Genomic DNA, 20,559 nt, shown 5'->3' with positions numbered 1-20,559 from the left:
ACCAGCAAGATAATTCCAGCACAACCTGTCTGCAGCCTTGAGAGCAGCTTTTCCCAACCTGGGATGCCCTCCACACATCACTGGCATCCCTGACCACTGGCTATGCTGGCAGGGACTGATGGAAACTGGAGTCCCAAACCTTTGGAGGGTACCAGTTTGAGGGAGATGGGAGCAGAGAGAGTTAAGCACACCTTGTCCCTTGCTTCTGGAGCAGCAAGGCAAATAAAAAGGAGAAATATCTATCATCTATCTCTATCTATCTATCTATCTATCTATCTATCTATCTATCTATCTATCATCTATCTATCATTCCCCCCCCTCTCCCGTATATCAAAGAGGCCAAAGCAAGTCATGGTCAGTGGACTATGGAGTGACCCTTTTCAAGGAGGGGTTTGTACCTTCTTCTTCCCCCATTTGCAGCTCTCTCATACCTGGGTAGCAAGGGGAAATGTACGGTCTCTAGGTACTCAGCTCAGACCTGTGCACAAGCTTAAGATGCCAGCTTTTTATCCAGGAGCATCAGCTGGCTTGCCCTGGCCTCTCACTGCCAGGAGGCTTCCTTGGCTGGTGTGGTCTGTCCCCTTGCAGCTCTCTCTCGTTTCCTTGGAGCTGGGGTGGAGCTGGTACACAGTCCTGATTCTGGCCCAGCATCCTTTAGGTCCTGAGTACAGAACTCGTAGCAGGGCTCCAGCCCTGACAAACTCCTTCCCAGAGTCAGAAACACAATTCTATTCAAAATGGTGGGTGAACAGTGATTTGGGCTCCTGAAATTTGGCTCGGGGGTTGCTCAGGGCACCAGTTTTGCCTGCAGATGGTCCCAGGCTCGATTCTGGCATTTCCAGGCAGGTCTGGAAGAGCCCCCTGCATCATGCCCTCAAGAGCCACTGTGAGTCAGCATAGACAGGACTGAGCTAGATGGGCCATGGGTCTGACTCAGTAAGGCAACTTCCTATATTGCAGTTACCATAGCTCACCTGCTTGGCATGCAGAAGATCCCAGGCCCATTCCCCAGCATCTCCCCATAGGGCTGGGAATGTCGCCAGTCTGAAATCCTGGGCAGCCTCTGCCAGCCAGTGAAGACAATCCTGAGACAGATTGACTCAGTAGAAGGCAAATTCCTCTCTTCCTATTTAAACAAGAACCACGAGATCTTATTATATTTAAAGGAAGTGTCATGGCTCAGTGAGATCACTTGCTTTGCATGCAGAAGGTTCAATCCCTGGCATCTCCAGGTAGAAACTGAGTCAGTGTCGGCAATTCTGAGCTGGATAAACCAGTGGTTTGACTTGGTCTAAGTCAGCTTCCTCCCTTCCTATAGATCTAGTTTACTAGGAGAAGTAAAGCAAGTCCTTTACTGGGAAGTGAGAAAGGAGCCAGGCAAGGGGAACTGGGGCATTTAGAGCACGCTGAAATACGGCTCCTTCTCTTTCTCAGGTGCAGGCACCTGCTCCAAAGCAGGCAAGTCCTCCTCTTCGCCTCCTCCTGGGGACGGTGGCCCCTTAGCCTTGATGTCCCCATGCGGGTGGGCGTCAGGTTCCTTCTTCATGCTGGAGGCTGTGTAGAATCTGTGCCTTGGCTGCTGCTCCACCTTCCCACACTTGCAGAGCTTCTTGAAGGCCAGGCGGAACTTCTGGGACATGAGGTTGTAGATGATGGGGTTGATGGCGCTGTTGGCGTAGACACAGACCCTGCAGAAGAGGATGAACCAGCGGTTCAGGTAGGGGCGCTCCATGAAGGAGTTCACCAGCACCAGAGTCCGGTAGGGCATCCAGAGGAGGGCAAAGAGGACCACCACCACGGCCAGCATTTTGGTCACCTGCAGAGGAGCCAAAAAAAGAGAGAGGTGGCTTGGATGTCTTTAACAAGTTGCAGGTTTTCAGTTGCTTTTTCCATTTGCTTGCCTGTTTGGGATGTCATAGATCAGAAAATTCTACACCAATTCTACATGTTGCCAGGATCTGTTCCTGACAGGTGTAGGAATGAGACAGGCCATTTTTATATTGCATACATTTTCTTCGTGTTGACAAGATTTATGCAGCAAAAGTAAATTTTCTGCAACCTTGTATGTTTAATGGGCATCTAAGAGCAACCTGCATTTGGCAGATGATGAATATCTGTGCAGAAACTGAGCCGTACTGAGACTGAGAACATGCCTCTATAGGTTTGAAGGTCCTTCAGGTTTGAAGGAGATGGTGGCGCTTCCCTTGCACATGATACAGATTTACTTGTGCTGCATAACTGCAAGATAACCAAAGTGTATTGTGGTCTCAGGATAGTCTTGACACTTAATTTCACTCTTGCACCTGGATTTTAAATGCTCAATTTAAATGCATGAATAAATCTGATTTTTAGCTTATTGTAGATTTTAATTAGTTTTGAATGTTTTAAATAGTTGCTTTTACTGATAATCTCATTGTTTTATTCTTTTTGTAAATCACTTTCAGATTTATTTATTTGCAATTAAGCAGTATATCAATTTTAATAAATAGATATGAGCAAATAAAAAGGGCATGGGACAAACTCACAGAGAAGGAGAGATCCATTGTATGGCCATTTGCTATGAAATCTGGAGCCTCTCTTTTCAGAGGCAGTCTATCTCACAATACTATTTGCTGGGGAGCAACAACGAGGGAGATGGCTCTTCCTCTCGTGCCTCTGCTGGAGGGTATCCTGAAAGCCTCTTTTGGCTGCTGTGGGAAGCAGCATGCTGCAAAGCATTCAGTTAAAAAATAATAATAATCCAAGTCAGTAGGGCTGTTTCTTATTTGCTTAGTGCCTGGGGTCCAAATGCAGCCCTTGCATCACCATTCGACCATTGCTACCTTAGAGCACTCCTTTCCTGTGTGTAAACAGGGAGAGATGGAACTGCAAGGTCTCTCCACTCGCTCACTTGGAAGACTAAGAACTTTTGGCTCCTCTTTTACAAAATGTTCCATTTCGGCTGGTCATTACAAGAGCTTTGCAGCTAAGAGTTTTGCTTTCCCCCCCCCTCTCCCTCTCAACCCTTCTTTTTGTGGCATGGAGGGAGTTGATAGAGAAATGTTAGAAGACACAGCCATTCAATGAAGCTGAATTTTGGAAGATTCAGGACAGAGAAAGGAAAGCACTTCTTCATTCAGCGCACAGTTAAACTATGGAACTCGCTCCCATGGGAGACAGTGATGGCCACCAATTTGGACAGCTCTAAATGAGAATTGGGCAGACTCATGGAGGAAAGGGCTAGTGATGGCTGCTGGCCATTAGGGCTATGCTCTGCCTTCTTAGCTGGAGGCAGTAATGCTTCTGAATGCCGGTTGCTGGAAACCACAGGAGAGGAGAGTGCTGCTGCGCTCATGTTCTTGAGGGCTTTCTACAGCTATCTACCTGGCCACTGTGAGAACAGGATGCTGGACTCAATGGGTCATTGGCTCAATCCAGCAGTGCTCTTCTTATGTCTCTTAAGGGCAGGGGATGCCCTATCACTGGTATCTGGAAGTCTTTTTCAACTGAAGTGTGGAATAAAAGTGCTTTAAATCCAACACATGCTTTTAGCATCATGACACCAGTTCTCTGGAATTCTCTCATTCCAAAAGTGAAGCAAGCCCCAGCCTCATGACATGTTCAACGTTTGTCAAAAGCTTTTCTCCCAAGCCTTCCCAAATTAGCTGGCTTTATTTCTGTCATTTTTAATTCTCGTTGTTTATGATCTGTAGTTTTTATATGTATATTTTATTTCTCGGTGTTTCTCTGGATGTTGAGCAGTTTTACAAATCCACCAACGAATAGGTAGGAACAAGAGAAGCATTTCCCAAAGCCATCATCAGCCCTGGATTTGCGGGGTGGGAGCGGCACCGTCTATTGTGCAGCTTCACTTTAGAATTCTCTTTTCAGCCTGCCCTTTTCGTACCAGGACTCTTTCCAAAGAATTAAAACAAAACAGTGTCAAAGCCATCGCCACCGTGCAATGTTGATGAAGGCTCTGAGAATGCTTCTGGCTCCTTGCTTGGCAGACGGCGGTGGTGATAATTCAATTCCATGCAAAGCCAACGTGTTGGCATGCCAAACAAGACAAATGTTGGCAAAGGGAAGGTGACACATCATATGAGTGATTCTTTAAAAAGGACTTGGATCTGCTTGGAAATTCACGTTACTATTTAGAAACCCTTCCTCCCTCCCTGCTCAGCTTGGGATTTATTTGTTTGTTAGTCGGGGAAGCAAATGCATTCTGCACATGCCCAGAAGCACATCCTGATTCCTTATGCTCCATATAGGCCACCAAAATCTTCCGATGAGACACGTTTGGTGGCCCACTGTGTCCCTGAGTTCTGGTCAGCCAATCCTGACCAAAAGTCAATTCTGCTTTCTTTCGGACATGTTTTAAAAACTGCATCGTTCGGACAGGGTTTTGGAATGTGCTGGGTTGTGTGGTTTTTTAAATCAACTGTTTTTTATTGATAAGTTATTGATGTTTTTACTATTGCTACTTTTGTATCATGGTTTTATGCTGTACAACACCTTGTTACATTTTCTCTGAAGGTGAGCTTTATAAATATTAACATTAATCGGAGCATTGGTATTAATTAAGAACTGAGAGGGGAGGTAAAATAAGCCAGGGAAACAATTGGAGGCTACAGCAGTGGGTGGAAAGATGTAATCTGGATGCTGGGTCTATCCACAGATTAGAGCTGCTAAATCAGGGAGGATGGCAGCACAACCCCCCCCCCCTCGCATCTTTAATAGATGGGTTAAAAAGGTGATTTCAGCGGGTGTATTTTGCATGACAGCTTCCTGCAGTTCTATATCCCTACCTCACCAAAGATCAGGGTCGGGCAGACTTTAGGCTTGCAAGGCTATCTATGGGTCCCTCCAACCCCAACCCCCTTGGCGAGGGGGGTTGGTGAGGATCCAGACAAAGATGATGATGCGCTTGGCCCGTGACACTGTGCACATGATTTGTGCTCATGATGGTATTGGGGTGGTCAAATGCAATTCCACTTTCAACCCTCTTTCCACCTGCAAAAGCTTTGTGCCAGACATACTGCTTGGTTTCCAGTCTGTGCAAGCCCCATAACCTTCCTTTGAAACCCTCTACCTTCTTATCTTATAAACGTTCCAGTTTATTTTACTTGTCCCACTTCTGTTGTGCTGTCATGCAAATATGCCCTTTTACAGTAGATGGCAATAATGAAGTAATGTATCTCCCTATATGAACCTATCTGGATGCAAAGATCCTCAGTTTAAAAGGGTTTTAATTTTTGTTTTTAACTAGTTTGTTTTTATTTTTCTGTTTTATAATCAATATTTTAAATGTAAGCTGCCTTCAATCCCATCTTGGGAGAAAGGCAGGATATAAATATATTTAATCCATCGGTCAATAACACTGGGGGAGCATCACAGAACAAATAAGACAGTGAAATGATGTGTGGACGGTCCAGAACAAATCCACCACTAACACACTATAATTGTGTCAATCATAGAATACACTGCTCACTGCTGCACTTTTAGACCTCTTGCCAGCATGACACTGTTTTCTCCAGCCCCCCCCCCAAGGCTGAACCTGCCTGCCCATTGGCCTGAACTTGGCAGCACCTGGCAATCTCCAGAGGGCTCTGCGTTACCTGCTTCCTGGAGGAGACGGGCACCCTGGTTCTTGAACCACTGGCCTTGCTCCGGCTGGCCTCTGTGCCATTCCTCTCTTTGCCGATCTTTACTTTGCAACTCTGGTCTTGCCAGCGTTGGGTGCAGGCAGTGGGCTGGTGTGGGATGGGGCTGCGGAAGAGGACCCTCCCAATGAGACCATAGAGCACTGTGGAGAGGAGCAAAGGGGTGACAAAGAAGAGGGCGAAGTCGAGGAGGTAGATGGGCAGGTAGAGGTTGCGGGAGACCTTGTAGCCGCACTCCAGCTGCTGGCTTTTGTTGACAGCAATGTCCACCAGGAAGAACCACAGGGTGCAGTACACTGAGGTGAGGATCCAGACAAAGGTGATGATGCGCTTGGCCCGTGACACTGTGCACATTGCCTGCGCTTTCATTGGGTGGCAGATAGCAATGTACCTGGCAGAGATGAAAAGGAGGAAGTTATATGTGAGTAAAGACATAACACTGTGCTGAAACAGCAGTGGGGAACCTCTAAGCCATGGGCCTCAGGGGCCCACCTGGCCTCCCCATTCAACTTGCCAGGTTGCTTTGACTAAGCCACACGCACTTGCCCTACATGGGATGCCACTTATTGTTTAACACTGATTTGGTGTAATGTTAATTAATTGCCACTGCATAGAAACAGGCAAATCAGACCCACCCAAAGGGCATGTTTCAAGATGGAGAGAGAAGCTGGTCAGGCAGTAGGCAGCAGGCTGCCCAGTGATGGTCCAATGCCACTGGGATGCCACTGGGGGCCAAGGACCACATCTGTATGAAGTGGCAGGATGAGGATGGAAATACCCTGAATGATGGTCAGGGATATGAAGATCTCCTGGGGGAGAGACTGGGAGAGAAAGAAAAGCTCCCAGGTGATACCTGGGAGGGGCTGTCATTTTCTCTGAGGGTGGGGATCAAGAGCTACTTTTAAATAGAGAGAAGATTGTGTACTTGTGCATTGTTTTTGCATCTTAGACTGATTTCCTCCTCCCTTACTTTTTAGGCTGCTGCTGTTTAAGGTTTATCTGGGTGCACTGTTTAATTCTGTGTTGTTAACCACTCTGTGGTCCTTTGACAAAGAGCAGCATATAAATTTAAGATAGAAATAAAACAGATGGATATCCCTGCTCTAAGGTCTAAATTGGGGATGTGGAACTTGTGGTTCTCCAGATGTTGCTAGACTACAACTCCCATCATTCCTGGCCATTGGCCATGCTGGCTGGGGCTGGTGGGAGTTGGAGTCCAACACCATCTCGAGGGCAACACATTGGATACCTCTGGTCTAGTAGAACGGAGCTACTCCTAAGAATCTTTTCTTACCTTTCCACAGTGAAGGCAGTGATGGAGCAGGATGATGCATTGATGCCCAAGTACTGAAAGAAGGTGATGCCAAGACACCCAGCAAATCCATAGATCCATGTTCCTGCCAGGCTGTCAGAGATGTTGGGCAGGCCAGCAGCCACCAGAACCATCAGATCAGCCACAGCCAGGCTAACCAAGTAGCAGTTGGTGGGAGTCCTCATCTCACGGGTGGTGAGGACCACCAGCACCACCATGACGTTGCCGATGATGCCAACTCCGCATATGCCCAACACCAGGAAGACAGAGATTACCTTGTATTCAAGAACATCCAGTGGACTATCGCTGCCTACCAGGGATATGTTGGTGGGACTGTCAAATTTGCTGCTGCTGTTCTCCATGGCTGGGATGAAAGCGAAGAAGGTTTGGGTCAAGAGAGGCACAGAATCAGATTTCACAGAGGAAGGTCTCCTCATTCCCATTCAATTCCATCAGCACTTTCCTTTAGCCAGACAGAGAAGTCCTGAAAGTCAACAGATCAGACAATTAAAAAAGGAGCTGGGACCGAGCAACAGGAGCTCATCCCCTCACGGGGATTCAAACTGCCAACCTTCTGATCAGCAGGCCCAAGAGGCTCAGTGGTTTAGACCACAGTGCCACCCGCAGGTATAATTAAATTAGATTCTATAATGCCACATTCACACCATACATTTAACGCACTATGTTACCACTTTAAATATTATGGCTTCCCATCACCACCCAAAGAATCCTGGGAGTTTGTTTGTTTGTTTGTTATGGGTACTGTTAGCAGACCCCTATTCCCCTCCCAGAGCTGCAGTTCCCAGAGTGGCATAACACTCAATCCCTCTTCACAGGCAACTCGTTGAACTGTAGCTCTGTGAGGGGAATAGGGGTCTCCTAAACAACTCTCAGCACCCGTAGCAAGTACAGCTCCCAGGATTCTCTGGGAAAAGCAGTGACTGTTTAAAATGGTATCATAGGGCTTTAAATGTATAGTGTGAATGTGGCCTAAGAATTCTGTTGGGGTACATGGAAGAGTATCAGACTCTGATTTTAAAAAAATATTATATTGTCTTCTGGTGGCAGCAAAATGTTTAGCAGCTCAGCACTGGGAGAAAGCAGATAATGACAGCAGTGAGTTTCAGGTGTGGTTAGTGTGTAGTTTTGCTGGTATTAGCTTAAGTTGGGGAGAGAGCAGCAGAAATGACAGCATTGCTGCTATCAATAAAAGCACACTTGCATATTTGGTGTGTGGGGCTAGTTGTCACTGCTGTATTTCCATATTTTGGATCTACTAGCAGGTATTATGGTCCTTGTATGTTAGTTGTTTCATTTTTATATTGGTGGTGTGGTATTATAATAATTGGGATTATTATTATTATGTTTATATACCGCTTAATACCAAAATAGGCTTCTAAGCAGTTTTAAAAATATATAGAAACTAATTACACAATATTCTTAAAATGCACAGTAATTAAAAATACAACATTAAATGCACAACAAAACATGCCATGCCATGCCTAATTTTCACACCTCTAGCATCACCCCTCTTCCACATTTATTTTGTAAACTCTCCTCATTGCAGAGTTGCTCCATCCCTTTGGTTATTGGCCACCCTTCTCTGCACCCTTTCCAGCCTGTTCCAGCCTGCTGATTCTGTGTGGTTGGTGCTGTTTTAGCCAGATTTCACCCGCAGCCTGAACATCAGAAAAAAGGGAATAATTCTCCCGGGCTTAACTCCAAGTAAACATTAAAAGGATTTCACTGTTAACTAATTAACTGGCTGTTGCTTTGTTGGCATTGTCCCATGGCAGGGTCTTATTGTTGGCAGTTCTCTGTTTATGGGATGCCCTCCCTGGAGATATGTGTTTGTCTTCCTTTTTATTAACATTCAGGAGCAATTTCAAAACATTCCCATTCACCCAAGGCTTTATGGCTAAAAGATACTATTCCAAGCAACCTTGAAACTATTAGCTGTGGTGGTATGTGACTGTTGTTGTTGTTTTTTTTTAAATAGATGTTCTTCACTATAATAATAATATTGTAATAATTTATTACTTATTATTGGTTTCCCCAGCCACTCTGGGTGGCTTCCAACAAGAGATTGAAAATACATTAAAACATCAGTCATTAAAAACTTCCCTAAACAGGGCTGCCTTCAGATGTCTTCTAAACGTCAGGTAGTTTTTTTTATTTCTTTGACATCTGATGGGAGGGTGTTCCACAGGGCGAGTGCCACTACCAAGAAGGCAACTGCCAGAAGGCCCCTTGGTGATGGACCTCAGTGTCCGGGCAGAACAATAGGGCTGGAGACGCTCCTTCAAGTATACTAGGCCGAGGCCATTTAGGGCTTTAAAGGCCAGCACCAACACTTTTAATTGTGCTCGGAAACATACTGGGAGTCAATGTAGGTCTTTCAAGACCGGTGTTATGTGGTCTTGGCAGCCACTCCCAATCACCAGTCTAGCTGCCACATTCTGGATTAGTTGTAGTTTCTGGGTCACTGCTTTTTAAAGCTTTTAATACTTTAAAAAATTGTATTGTTTTGCTCTTTTGTTGTTTGCTAGCCTGTAAAGAGAAGATAGAAATCTGATCAGTCCATAAATAGACCTTTAACTTCAGGTAAAAATGTGGTCCCCCACTGAATCAGAGTGGCCATGACTCGAACACTGACTCTGCGAGGCAGGGCTCTTAAAGGACCCCTTGCCATTCACACTTTATCAGGGCCTTCTTCTTTTTCCACCGGCTTCAATGAAAAGGAAACCTAAAGATGAGCTTTTTACTTCCAGAGTATACCCATAACAACCTCAGTGTTTGCCTTGTTATAACGAAATGCCTATTCTTGCCTTCCCACCAGGCACGACACAAAGGAGCCGTGAGAAGCATAGGTGAGCATGGAAGTGTTGGGGAGGCAAGAATGTGCCAAAAAAATTGCCAGACATATAGTGAGCAGTGCAGCTCTTGACTGACCTAGTCAATCAGCTTGATTTTAGCAAGAGCCATCAGAGCAGAGGAACAGGCTTGTGCATACTGATTGCCCTCCTGGAGATGCCCACTACCACCACCAGAGAAGGGGAGCCGGGGGTGAGGGGGTCCATGCTTGGTGCTCCTGAGCTGGAACATTGCAGTGCATTGATGTGTTTGCATTTAATTGAATAATGAATTGATTAATCCGTTAAAAAACCCCAGGAAATTGACCAATTTAGAAACCTTCTGTCGGTTTACCGCCAGAAGGTTTATTAGATTTTGATGCATTCCTTTGCTCCCTCTCTCTCTCTCTCTCTCTCTCTCTCTCTCTCCACTTACTGCCTCTCCTTCCCTGATGCGCTGCCTTATCTGGAAGGATGCTACACTCAGTGTGTACTGAGGAGGGATTTGAACAGAGCGGCTGCTTCCCCCTGATCTTAACTAAACCTTTTTCTGCTGCTGTTGAGCGTAAAGGGTGCAAAACATGGCTGAAGTCAGTAGATGCCAGCCCTTTCCCACAGGCACACCCTGGCCCTCTGGGCTTTCCCATTTGATCTAATTTTGTGTCATCTTTGCCCTTCCTCTGGTACCCAGGTGACCGGCCACTTCACAGATTCCTACAGCAACCTGTATTATTCTCTCCAAGTGCCCACAATGTGAGTTTTGGAGATAACACGCCATGGCCGAGAAAGGGAGACACAGGCACACGAATCCTTACTGAAATCATACCATTGCCTTGTCTTCCAGCAATTTATTTATTTATTGTTAAATTTATATCCTGCCTTTCCTCCACAAGGAGCCCAGAGTGGCCATCAGAAGGGTAGATGGACATGGAAGTGGTGGAGAGACAAGAATGGGATCAAAAGATGCCAAACATTTAGTTTCATTAACTCTATATTGGCCTAATTTGCCCAAATAGCATCCTTCCTGCTGTTGATGGATTCTTCTCTGTTCCCTTTCTCTCTCTTTTTTTTGGGGGGGGGGAGGGGAACAGCCTCATCAAGACAGGTCAGCACAGCCAGCACATTGCCAAAAAGAAACATTATTGTGAAAGCTATGATTTGACCTTTGTAGATTCATTATTCCTTAAGTAATATTTGCTGTTGAACATAACATACACTCAAGGGTTGAAAAATAAACCACTCAGACATGCCTGAAAAAATACAAGGAAGGGAGGAAGGAAGGAAGGAAGGAAGGTAGGTAGGAAGGAAGGAAGGAAGGAAGGAAGGAAGGAAGGAAGGGTCTAAGCAGGAAGCCTGGGTAAGAATGCAATGTGTGTGCCACAGATCTGGTTGCATTCAATGTGACCCTTGCAAAGTATGCAGGAAGGATGCATTCAAGGTGTCTCTCACAGGCAAAGTGTCAAAGGGGAGAATTCTAATAGGAGATTAACTCCATGGTTTGCCAAGGCATCTTAAAGGTCTAAAGCATGACAGGTTACCTTGCCGACGGAGCTTTACCTAAACATTTACTGCAAAAGGGCTGCTGATGATTGTTGGTTCTGTGTCCTGTCACCTAAAACCTGTTTGCTGCTCCTCCTCCTCCATATCATTCAAGAATCCCCAGATCTTTTCTGCTTCTTTCTCTGGGATAGGCAAAATATACCCACAATTGACCCTGTCCCTGCGGATGCCTTTACACATTGAAATCTATTGGATTGTCTCATTTAGGGAGAAGGGCTGTAGCTCAGCAGTAGAGCACCTGCATTGCATGCAGTTTCGATCTCCAGGTAGGGCTGGGAAATGCTCTCTGCTTGAAACCCCGAGAAGCTGCTACCAGTCCGTGAACACAATGCAGAGATAGATGAACCAGTTGCCTGGCTTGGTATAAGGCAATACTTTAAATGGTCTGGTAAAGCCTTTCTCCAAAGCAGACAAGTAACCATCCAGGAGATCACCCTCTTTCCTCCCTCTTTCCAAAACCTATTGCCTTGGTTTTTAAAACAGCAAAACAAAACCGGGAACTAACTTTTCCTGCAAAACTTACCTTCTTTTTTTGCATCATTCTTAGATCCTGGACGAGACTGGAGGCAACAGAGGAAGGAGAGTTAAAGGCATGCAGCGTCCCTGTCCCTCACCTCCTCTCCTCTCCGTCCTGCTTTGCCGGAGTGCCTTCGTATCTCCAGCCTCTTCTACAGCATCTGCCTGCCTCTCTCTTTCTCTCCCTCCCTTTTCTGTGTGGCTCGTGCAGTTTTTGCTGGCAGATATAAGGGGGACCCTTCGTCAGCTGATGTAACTCCACTCTGGCAGGGCTACAGTATGAAAGGAGAGACCCTCTCTTTGTTGCTTCCCTGGGAGAAATTGCAATCAGCATTGTTTAACACACAATCAGGGAGTGTAGGAAGAGCGGATAAAAAAAGTGCCACTGCTCATCAGTTGTTTTTATTGCTTGCTCTGTTGGCCAAGTGAGGGATATTTTGACAGCTGTCACCAAGTGGGAAAGCACTCCAGTCCAGACAGGAGGCGTGACCTGGGGAGGGGAGGGGCCTGCTGAGAGTCCTGAGGGCCAGATAGTGAAGCCTTGAGGGCCACATTCAGCTTCAGAACCTGAGGTTCCCCACCTCCGCTTTACAGAATTATCTTCATCCCCAAGTCGAGCATATGACGCTGGTTCTGAGTCACACCTGTGGTAAAACTAACCCAGTATTGCTTACTCTGACTGGCAGAGATTCTCCAAGGCCATCTCTCTTAGACTATGCTATCAGGAGCTGTCATCCAAGCTGAGGGCATCAGCTTGGTGGCACCTGCTCTTGAACCATCTCTGAGAGCAGAATTTTGTAACCACTGGCGAGTCCTGATATGTGACCTTCTCTAGGACACAGAGAGAGTGTCAGTTATGTCTTCTGTGGACAATATGGGGATTCAGTGTTTTGACCTCTTTGTAGGGTCTGGCCTACACAGTTATTTCAGAATGGATGCATCTGCCAAAGGGCTTGAGTTCAGTTCCTTGTCCATCCACAAATTCTCTCAGTGACCTTGAGCAAATTGCCTAGGCTTTGCAAAAATAGCTACTCTGGCTCTGAATACAATTCAGTGAGAAATGTGTCATTTTACGTCTTTGCCAATCATCCTTCTTAATATTTGAAAGCAAATTATATCAATTGCACACAGAAAGACAGACAGACAGACAGACAGACAGACAGACAGACAAAGAGACACACTCTCTTTCCCCTTCTTGCTATCAGCTCCTGGGTTATTCAAGGAGTTCCAGAGCAAACTGTTTCAAAGAGAAGAACAGAGCCCCCCTACCTGCCTATACTCCTGCAGATCCTGTAGTTCCCCTAAGCCTACTGAGTGCTGATACACCTCTCTGGCACAGGGGTGACAACTTGAATAAAACATTGTGGGGGCCAAGGTATGCCCTGCCCTGCATAATCAATGAGATGATGCAGTGCACACACACCATTCAAATGGTATTGCCCATCTAATTTGTGGGGGCCCGGCCCCCTCAAATATTTTATTTACTGAAGCTCCCATGGCACCTAGGAGTTGGCTCCTATGCTTTGGCACCTGGTTTAGCTACATAAGAATCTACATTCAGAGATTGAGTCTACTAGTGGTATATTATGGCATACAACTCAGTGCCCTCAGATGCTTCAAACTACAACTCTCAGCAGCTGCTGCCAACATGAGCAGTGGTCAGGGATGATGGGAATTGTAGTCCAGATATGTGGTGGGGGCAACCAGGTTGGGGAACCCCTGTGTATAGGATGGTGATAGAGGTGAGCAACCAACACAGGGTGTTATGCTCACACATATTGAATGACCTATGCACCTTTTGGAAGTACAACAGCATTCTGTGTACAACTTAGGGGTAAATTCTCTTTGTGAACTAGCCAAGAGGGGGCTGGATGGAAGTATTGCTTAGCAACCAGGTGGAAATGCATGATGTTTGCTGAAGTAGCACGTGTCCAATTGGCTGAAGGAGTTTTTCTTCTATATATTTAGGTGAATGTCTCCCTGCTATATACAAGGCCTGAAGTAAGAAAGACAAAACCTGAGAAGTATAATTTTAACTGAATAAATTCAAAATATCCTCAGTAAGTTGGAAAAAAATGCAGTGAAAGGGTAACATTTTTTGGACTGAAATCTTTGATGAAATTTATAAAATTGCTAACCAAAATCTTGAATCTAAACCACAATTAGCTTTATTGATAATATTTGATAACTCAGAACAGAATATAGTTTTTAACAGCCTTATTATTTTCTTGGTAACAACAGCTAGATTGGTAATAGCAAAACCTTGGAAAACTTCTCATTCTAATTTATTTGAATTTTGGTGCCAAGAAGTTTGGCAGATTTCCCTCATGGGAAATTTATTCGATAAAGTGAAAGCACAAAGTAAAGATCCATAAGTTGTCCTGTTGTGTGGTATAAATGTATTAAATATGTGTCTATGTCAAAAAAAATCTTCACAATCCAGCTCTGTAAACCCATGAAACATTTTGGACAACTACACTTGGGAACCTGAAATTTGAATAATAATGAAATGGACTTACATGCCAAAATGTAATGTCTCAAACTTTACAACTCCTTGCACTAGGTCTATCTATGTTATTGTCAATGATGTTGTGTGTTTTAATTGTCACACACACACACACAAATGTATAAGAAAGACAAAATTTCTCTGTTTATTTCTCCACATATTATACACTGATCTTGTTTAGTTTTCCTCCGTAAAGTGTTATCAGGATTTCTCTCTCTGGAGAAATTGCTTACATTTTTACAAACAGTGTGGAACATTAATTCAACAGTCACAGTTCAATGGCAACACAACAGGAGATTTGGAGACTGCATAGACTCTCCACATTTCATTTTCCACAGGAACAAATATTTACATTGCATAAGTGTAAGTATACAAGTAAGATACACCCCCATATTTATTTCTGGACACTACTTTTTGGTACACAAAAAGTGAACAAGGAATTGTGGGATTCCTTAGCCAGAAAATGAAGTTATTGCTTTCTGGGAATGAACCTGGCTCAACAACCGTGGGAACAGCCTGCTATCTTACTTTCACCTTAAGTGGTTCAAATGATATTGTAAAGCAGCGGGATAAAAATGCTGCACGTCCCTGGTACTTTGGGGAAGAGCTGAAGCTCAGGACTGCAGCACATTTTTGCATACAGAAGGTTCCAGGTTCAGTCCCTGATGTCATCTTCAGGCAAGTCTGGGAATTTCCCTTGCCTGAAACCCTGGAGAGCTGCTGCCAGTCAGTGTAGACATTACTGGGCTTGATGGACCAACAGTCTGAATATAAGGCAAAGTTCCCTTTGGATGGAACCTCCTAGGAGACACAAGTCACTGGTGATGGGTGGAGCCAGAGGCAAAAGTGGGTGTGGCCAGCATGATAGCCATGACTCTTACCTTTGTACAGTAGGCTACATTCCAACCATGTCAAAGTCAGAGGTTTCTAAACACACGCCTGTCTCTCTATCCACCTTCCATCCAGGCAAGCAAGAGGCATCCTCACAGTTCAAGAACTCATCCCAGCCAGGCAAATGCACTCAAGCAGTGCTGGTACAAAGGGTGTGGACTGGGCAAACTTCTGAGGGCAAGACAGAGGTTCATATTTGGCTCTCAGGTCTGAGGTTGCCAATCCCTGCGCTATGGAAAACACCACCTATGGAAAATAAGAAGCCTGCTTTAAACCAGTGGTTGCTTTCTACAGGTTGGGGTGGGGGGTAGGCTTGAACCCCAACTCCTCTCAGCCCCAGCCAGCATGTCCAATGGCCAAAGATGGCAGCAGCTGTCATCCAACAACATCAGGAGGGCTCACCCCTGGTTTAAGCTCTGGTGATTCTTTCCAGATTTAGCTCTGAGAGCAGCATGGGGTGGTGGCTGGGGAAAGGGGAGTCTCGTGCTTTCATCCACACCTTGTTGTTAGGGCCCACAGAGCAGAGGGGGTTTCAACCTGTCAGAAGACCCAAGACCAAGAAGTTGATTTTGTATTTCTGCTGCAGCCAAAGGAGCAGGAAAGACTCGACTGTTGTTCTGGGTAATAGTTTGAGCTGAGAGGTACTGAGGCAATTCTGCCTTGGGAGATTGGAAGGGAAGATTTCTGTGGATTAACATAAAATCAGAGCAGAGCTGAGGTGGCAGTGAGGGTGACTCACTTGCAGGCCTATTATGAGGGGGTGGAGGGGAGGGGGAGAAGAGATTTTGTCTGCTTCCATGGTGGATCGCTCATCATCAAGCATCCCCCACCTCACCTCTGTCTCTGTGCAGTTTTCCCGGCAAGCAGCCCAGTCCTCAAACCATTAAGCCACAGCCATTTCATCTGCTCAGCCAAAGGTTTCAGAGATGCCTTAGTATGGTTTTACACTGGGCACCAGTCCTACCACTAGGCAGGGTCCTTTCTATTGTGCATTCATGTTTATTTGACTTGATTGTGTTAGGATGGCTAGATGCCATTCTATTTCCAATACGGTTTTGGCTGAAAACACATTTGCGTGGACATGTTTCATTTTCAACCAGTGCATGTCCCATAGCTTCCCACTGAAATACTGTCACTTTTAAAACCACAAAGGTTTCAGTTTTTGTTTTTTGTCCTGCTTCTGTTGTCCTATAGTGCATGAGTGCTCCCTCAGGGGGCAATAATGAGTTAACATGATGTGTGGACAGTCCAGTACAGTGGTACCTCAGGTTACATACGCTTCAGGTTACATACGCTTCAGGTTACACACTCCGCTAACCCAGAAATAGTGCTTCAGGTTAAGAACTTTGCTTCAGGATGAGAACAGAAATCGGGCTCTAGCGGCGCGGCAACAGCAGGAGGCCCCATTAGCTAAAGTGGTGCTTCAGGTTAAGAACAGTTTCAGGTTAGGTACGGACCTCCGGAACGAATTAAGTACTTAACCTGAGGTACCACTGTATAAGTAAATGATTATTGTGTCAATGGCATGTTTCAGAATACACACACACACACACACACACACACACACACACACAAAACCCACAAGTCTCAAGGAGCCCTGAGGCAGCTACCTCAGCTGGCAGATACAGGGGAACAGGGATCAGCAAATAATGGATCCACACTGTAATTTTTAAGCATATCCAGTGCACATTTAAAACACATGACCTCCCTCAAAGAATCCTGGGAGCTGTAGTTTCCTCCTCACTGAGCTAAAATTCCCTACATCCTTAGCAAACTATCGTCCCCAGGATTCTTTGAATTTAAAGCCATGTGCTTTAAATGTATGGCAAAGATCTTCCCAAAGTGTTGGGGGACAGAGCTGGGTGTGTCACGTGGCCTGGCCACTGTGCCCTCTAAGCTAGCCTGATGTCAGGTGTGATGTAGGGTGCTGTCCTGTCACTGGTGCTGAAGTAAGACAGAACTGCCAGTTCAGTTAGTTTCTCTGCTTGGAATAGGAGGGGTGCTAAATCTGCTTTTGCTTAGGCCTCAGCAATGTTTCCAGATGGCTCTCCTTTGTCGGAAGCAAAGGTTTATTAGGCAAAGTTACTGGTAACACGCAGATTCCTATGAGGAGCTACACAAGCAGGGCTTGAAGACACCAGTCCTCCCTTGTGGTAGAAGGGCCATAGCTCAACAGCAGAGCATCTGCTTTGCATGCAGAAGCTCCCAGGTTCAACCCCTGGCATTTCCAGGTAGTCTATTAATACTGCTATTATTACTGCTACTAGGAAGACTGCTTTTTTCAAAAAGCCCTTCGGCCATAAGGTCCAAGGGCAGGTTATAGTAATATAAAAATACAACTTTAAAACCAGTTAAAAGTATTTCTGTTGTGGTCTGTGGGAAAACTCAGCAACATAAGATTGAGTTCAAGCATACCTTGTTAAATCTCAGGGAAATACTCAAGACTTTGCAGTATCCAGTCTTCTGAAACTGGTGTAAAATCAACATTCGTCTCAGGGTTGGTTTGTTTTAAGAATAAGAAGTGCCTTGATTGACTTCAGTGATGGATTTGGCTCTGTTTGTCTACATATTTCACTAACAAATTCATAATCTCGCCTCCCTGCTCTTGTACCTCATTTCATGCTCATCAAACCGCTGAAATGGCACTGCCATCCCAACCCCAGACACATTTGGGCTTGACTTCTAATGTATAATACTTTATTCAAAATGCTCATTTCAGCTTTCCTTGGTGAGTCAGGAAGAGGGGCCTGTAGGTAATTCTCAGCAGGCTGCCTTTGATTTATAGTGGGTTCATTCAGTTTGAAGATTCTGCCTCTCTCAAGATGTACAGTAAGCTCCCCTCATGTGGGAAAAACCTGCATTCAGGGGTGGCCTCAATATCCCAGAATCTGGATTAAATGTTACCTAATAATTTTGTGGTCTCAGCTGATTTGGGAGAATGACTAGATCACAACAACCTTCCAGACCCTCTTGAGGGCCAATATTGGCAGAAGGGCCTTCTTGATAGTTCCTCCTCCCTCAGAAGATCGGGAGGTGGCGGTTGAGAGGGGGGATTCTCTATGGCAGCTCCTAAATTGCAGAACTCCCTCCCCACAGAGGTGTGTCTGGCACTTTCTTTATACAGCTTTGGGTGAGTGCTGAAGACGCACCTCTTTTGACACCCAAGATGTATATTTTTAGGACCCATCTTATTTCTGTAATCTTAAATTGTTCCAAACTGTTTTTTAATATTGTGTTTTAATGACTGCAACTCGCCCTAGGACCTTAGGATAAAAAGCTGATAATACATTGTAAGAAGCACCGTCATTGTCTGTTTATTTCTATGCCACAAAATTGTGCCCAAAGTGGCTTGCAATGTTATCAAATAAACCAGAAGTATGACACTTCAAGAAACATATTGGAAACAATTGGATAGAATATCATAAGGAAAAACATAGAAAGCAATTGTATGACACGATACAAGCAGTCTCACCTAATTTAACAGTGTAAACTAAACAGATGGGAGAATAACAACAACACAAAACATTGACTAGTAGTATGGAAGATATCACCATGCTCCAGACAATACACCTGGATCCACACAACTAAAGATCCCAGTTGGGGTGTTGCAAACACCCACACCTTGGCTCTTACCTGGAGGGGCCCTATGTCCACCCTTGTTGTGGGCTGTCACACCGCATGGCGGCCAATAACTTTCCTTCCACACTCTTCCACCAAGCAATAAACATTTGTCTAGGCTGGGGAACATAAACAAGTTCTTGGGGTAGTGCCCTCACCCTCATCATGACCCCTGAAGTTAAAAACCCAAAGAAGAAAAGCCCCTTTGGTGTCACTCCTGTGGGGCTGACCCACCAAGGTAGACCCCCCACCAGTGACCTGTTATGCTGCCATAGTCTGCCATATTGTTTCCTACTCATGTGAGTATTTACCAATATGAATACAGAGATAATACTTATTAAACACACAATCAAAATATACAGATTTACTTGTTTCTGCAGTCAGGAATAGCTCAGCAATTAGCTCAGCAATTAGCTCCACTAAACTGTCAGTATCAATCACTTCAGTTTGGGGAAATTAGCTAAATGACTCTGACCATGACTAAATCAACATATGTGCAATATGCCCACAAAAAGCGGCGGAGGAAGGGGCAAGGCAGGGGTACAGTTTAGGAGGAAACATATGTCCAGCACAGCTTAGAGAGAGACCCTAGCCTAGTCTGTTCTTATCAGTCAGTTTCCAACAACCCATCTAAAACTCTCTCTCACACACTCACATAGGAATTTACCCCTTATTAACATTTTTAACAGTGACTATTAAAAAAGTAAAACTTTGATAACACAAACATCCTGACATTGGTACACCAATTAACACAAGTATTGCAGGGGGTAAATCCATGGTAGTGGTTCAATCCACAAGTGAACTGAACCTCCAGCAGTTTCAAGCTGCAGTCTATGAAATTCCTTTGTTCCAGTATCCCTTAAAGTCATTACAGAAAGTTCTGGGAGGTGGAAATGTTCCCCTGCTGGCTTTTGAATGATTGGCCATTTATGATGACTGATTTGTATACATTTGCCCTTTTGCTTAAGAGACAAAAGGCTGCAAGTATTCAACTGTGCATCGTTGTTGGGTGTGAGCTCCCTCTTCTGTTGTATTTGGCAATAGCATATCTCAGTTTCAACTTTTCCTCCTTAGTTCCAACCTGCTTTTGATTATCTCCATCTTAAGGTTTTGAGTCAGTTTAGAATTGCTTGTTTATAGATCTATATCAACTGTGGGAAGCATTTTGGTCCTCCAGATGTTGCTGAACTGCAACTCCCATCATCCCTGGCCATTGGCTATGCTTGCTGGGTGTGATGGGAGTTGTAAATCAGCAACATCTGAGCGCGAAAGGTTCCCCACATCTAATCACTATTGTTACTTATTAACGTATTACATTTACAACCCACCTTTCATCCAAGGAGATCAAGGTGACATACATGGTTCTCCTCATTTTATCCTCACAACAACAGGCTGAGAGACAGTGACTGGCCAAAGGTCACCCAGCAAGCTTCATGGCTTGTGAGGATCTGAACCTGGGTTTTCTAAGTTCGTTCTCTCCTTCCCTGTTTATATTTTCTACTTTTCTATTTGTCATTTCTTGAATTTTGTGGGGGAACAGACAGAGAGTGGATCAACACCCTATCTGCTGCCCTGTTTTTGCTAGAAAATCATTTTTCTCTCACCAAGTCAGCACAGACATCACTCAGATAGGAGTGCAAACATGCTGGGAATGTGGGTTTG

The 20,559-nt window shown here is 45.0% G+C and overlaps 1 protein-coding gene across 3 annotated transcripts in view; it reads right to left on the bottom strand.

The window, feature by feature from the left end:
- LOC310684993 (thyrotropin-releasing hormone receptor-like) overlaps positions 1 to 20,559 on the bottom strand; it is a 35,591-nt gene that overhangs the window by 13,948 nt on the left and 1,084 nt on the right. Inside the window, exons 1-4 of one of the 3 annotated variants that reach the window (XR_014515016.1) lie at positions 11,886 to 12,223; positions 6,937 to 7,438; positions 5,598 to 6,033; positions 1,193 to 1,816 (exon numbers count right to left, since the gene is read on the bottom strand). Coding sequence is in view for 2 of the 3 variants with exons in the window: in XM_083456507.1 (XP_083312633.1) it covers positions 1,397 to 1,816; positions 5,598 to 6,033; positions 6,937 to 7,397 (1,317 nt within the window). In the remaining variant the exon portion in view is untranslated. Of the gene's footprint in view, positions 1 to 325; positions 1,817 to 5,597; positions 6,034 to 6,936; positions 7,439 to 11,885; positions 12,224 to 20,559 lie in introns of those variants that run through there. The other 2 variants (XM_083456507.1, XM_083456506.1) reach the window with 2 other exon arrangements.

The sequence above is a fragment of the Podarcis tiliguerta genome, assembly GCF_965153285.1.
Source record: "Podarcis tiliguerta genome assembly, chromosome: 8".
NCBI classification, from domain to species: Eukaryota; Metazoa; Chordata; class Lepidosauria; order Squamata; family Lacertidae; genus Podarcis; species Podarcis tiliguerta.
This window is presented reverse-complemented; position numbering and strand designations above follow the sequence as displayed.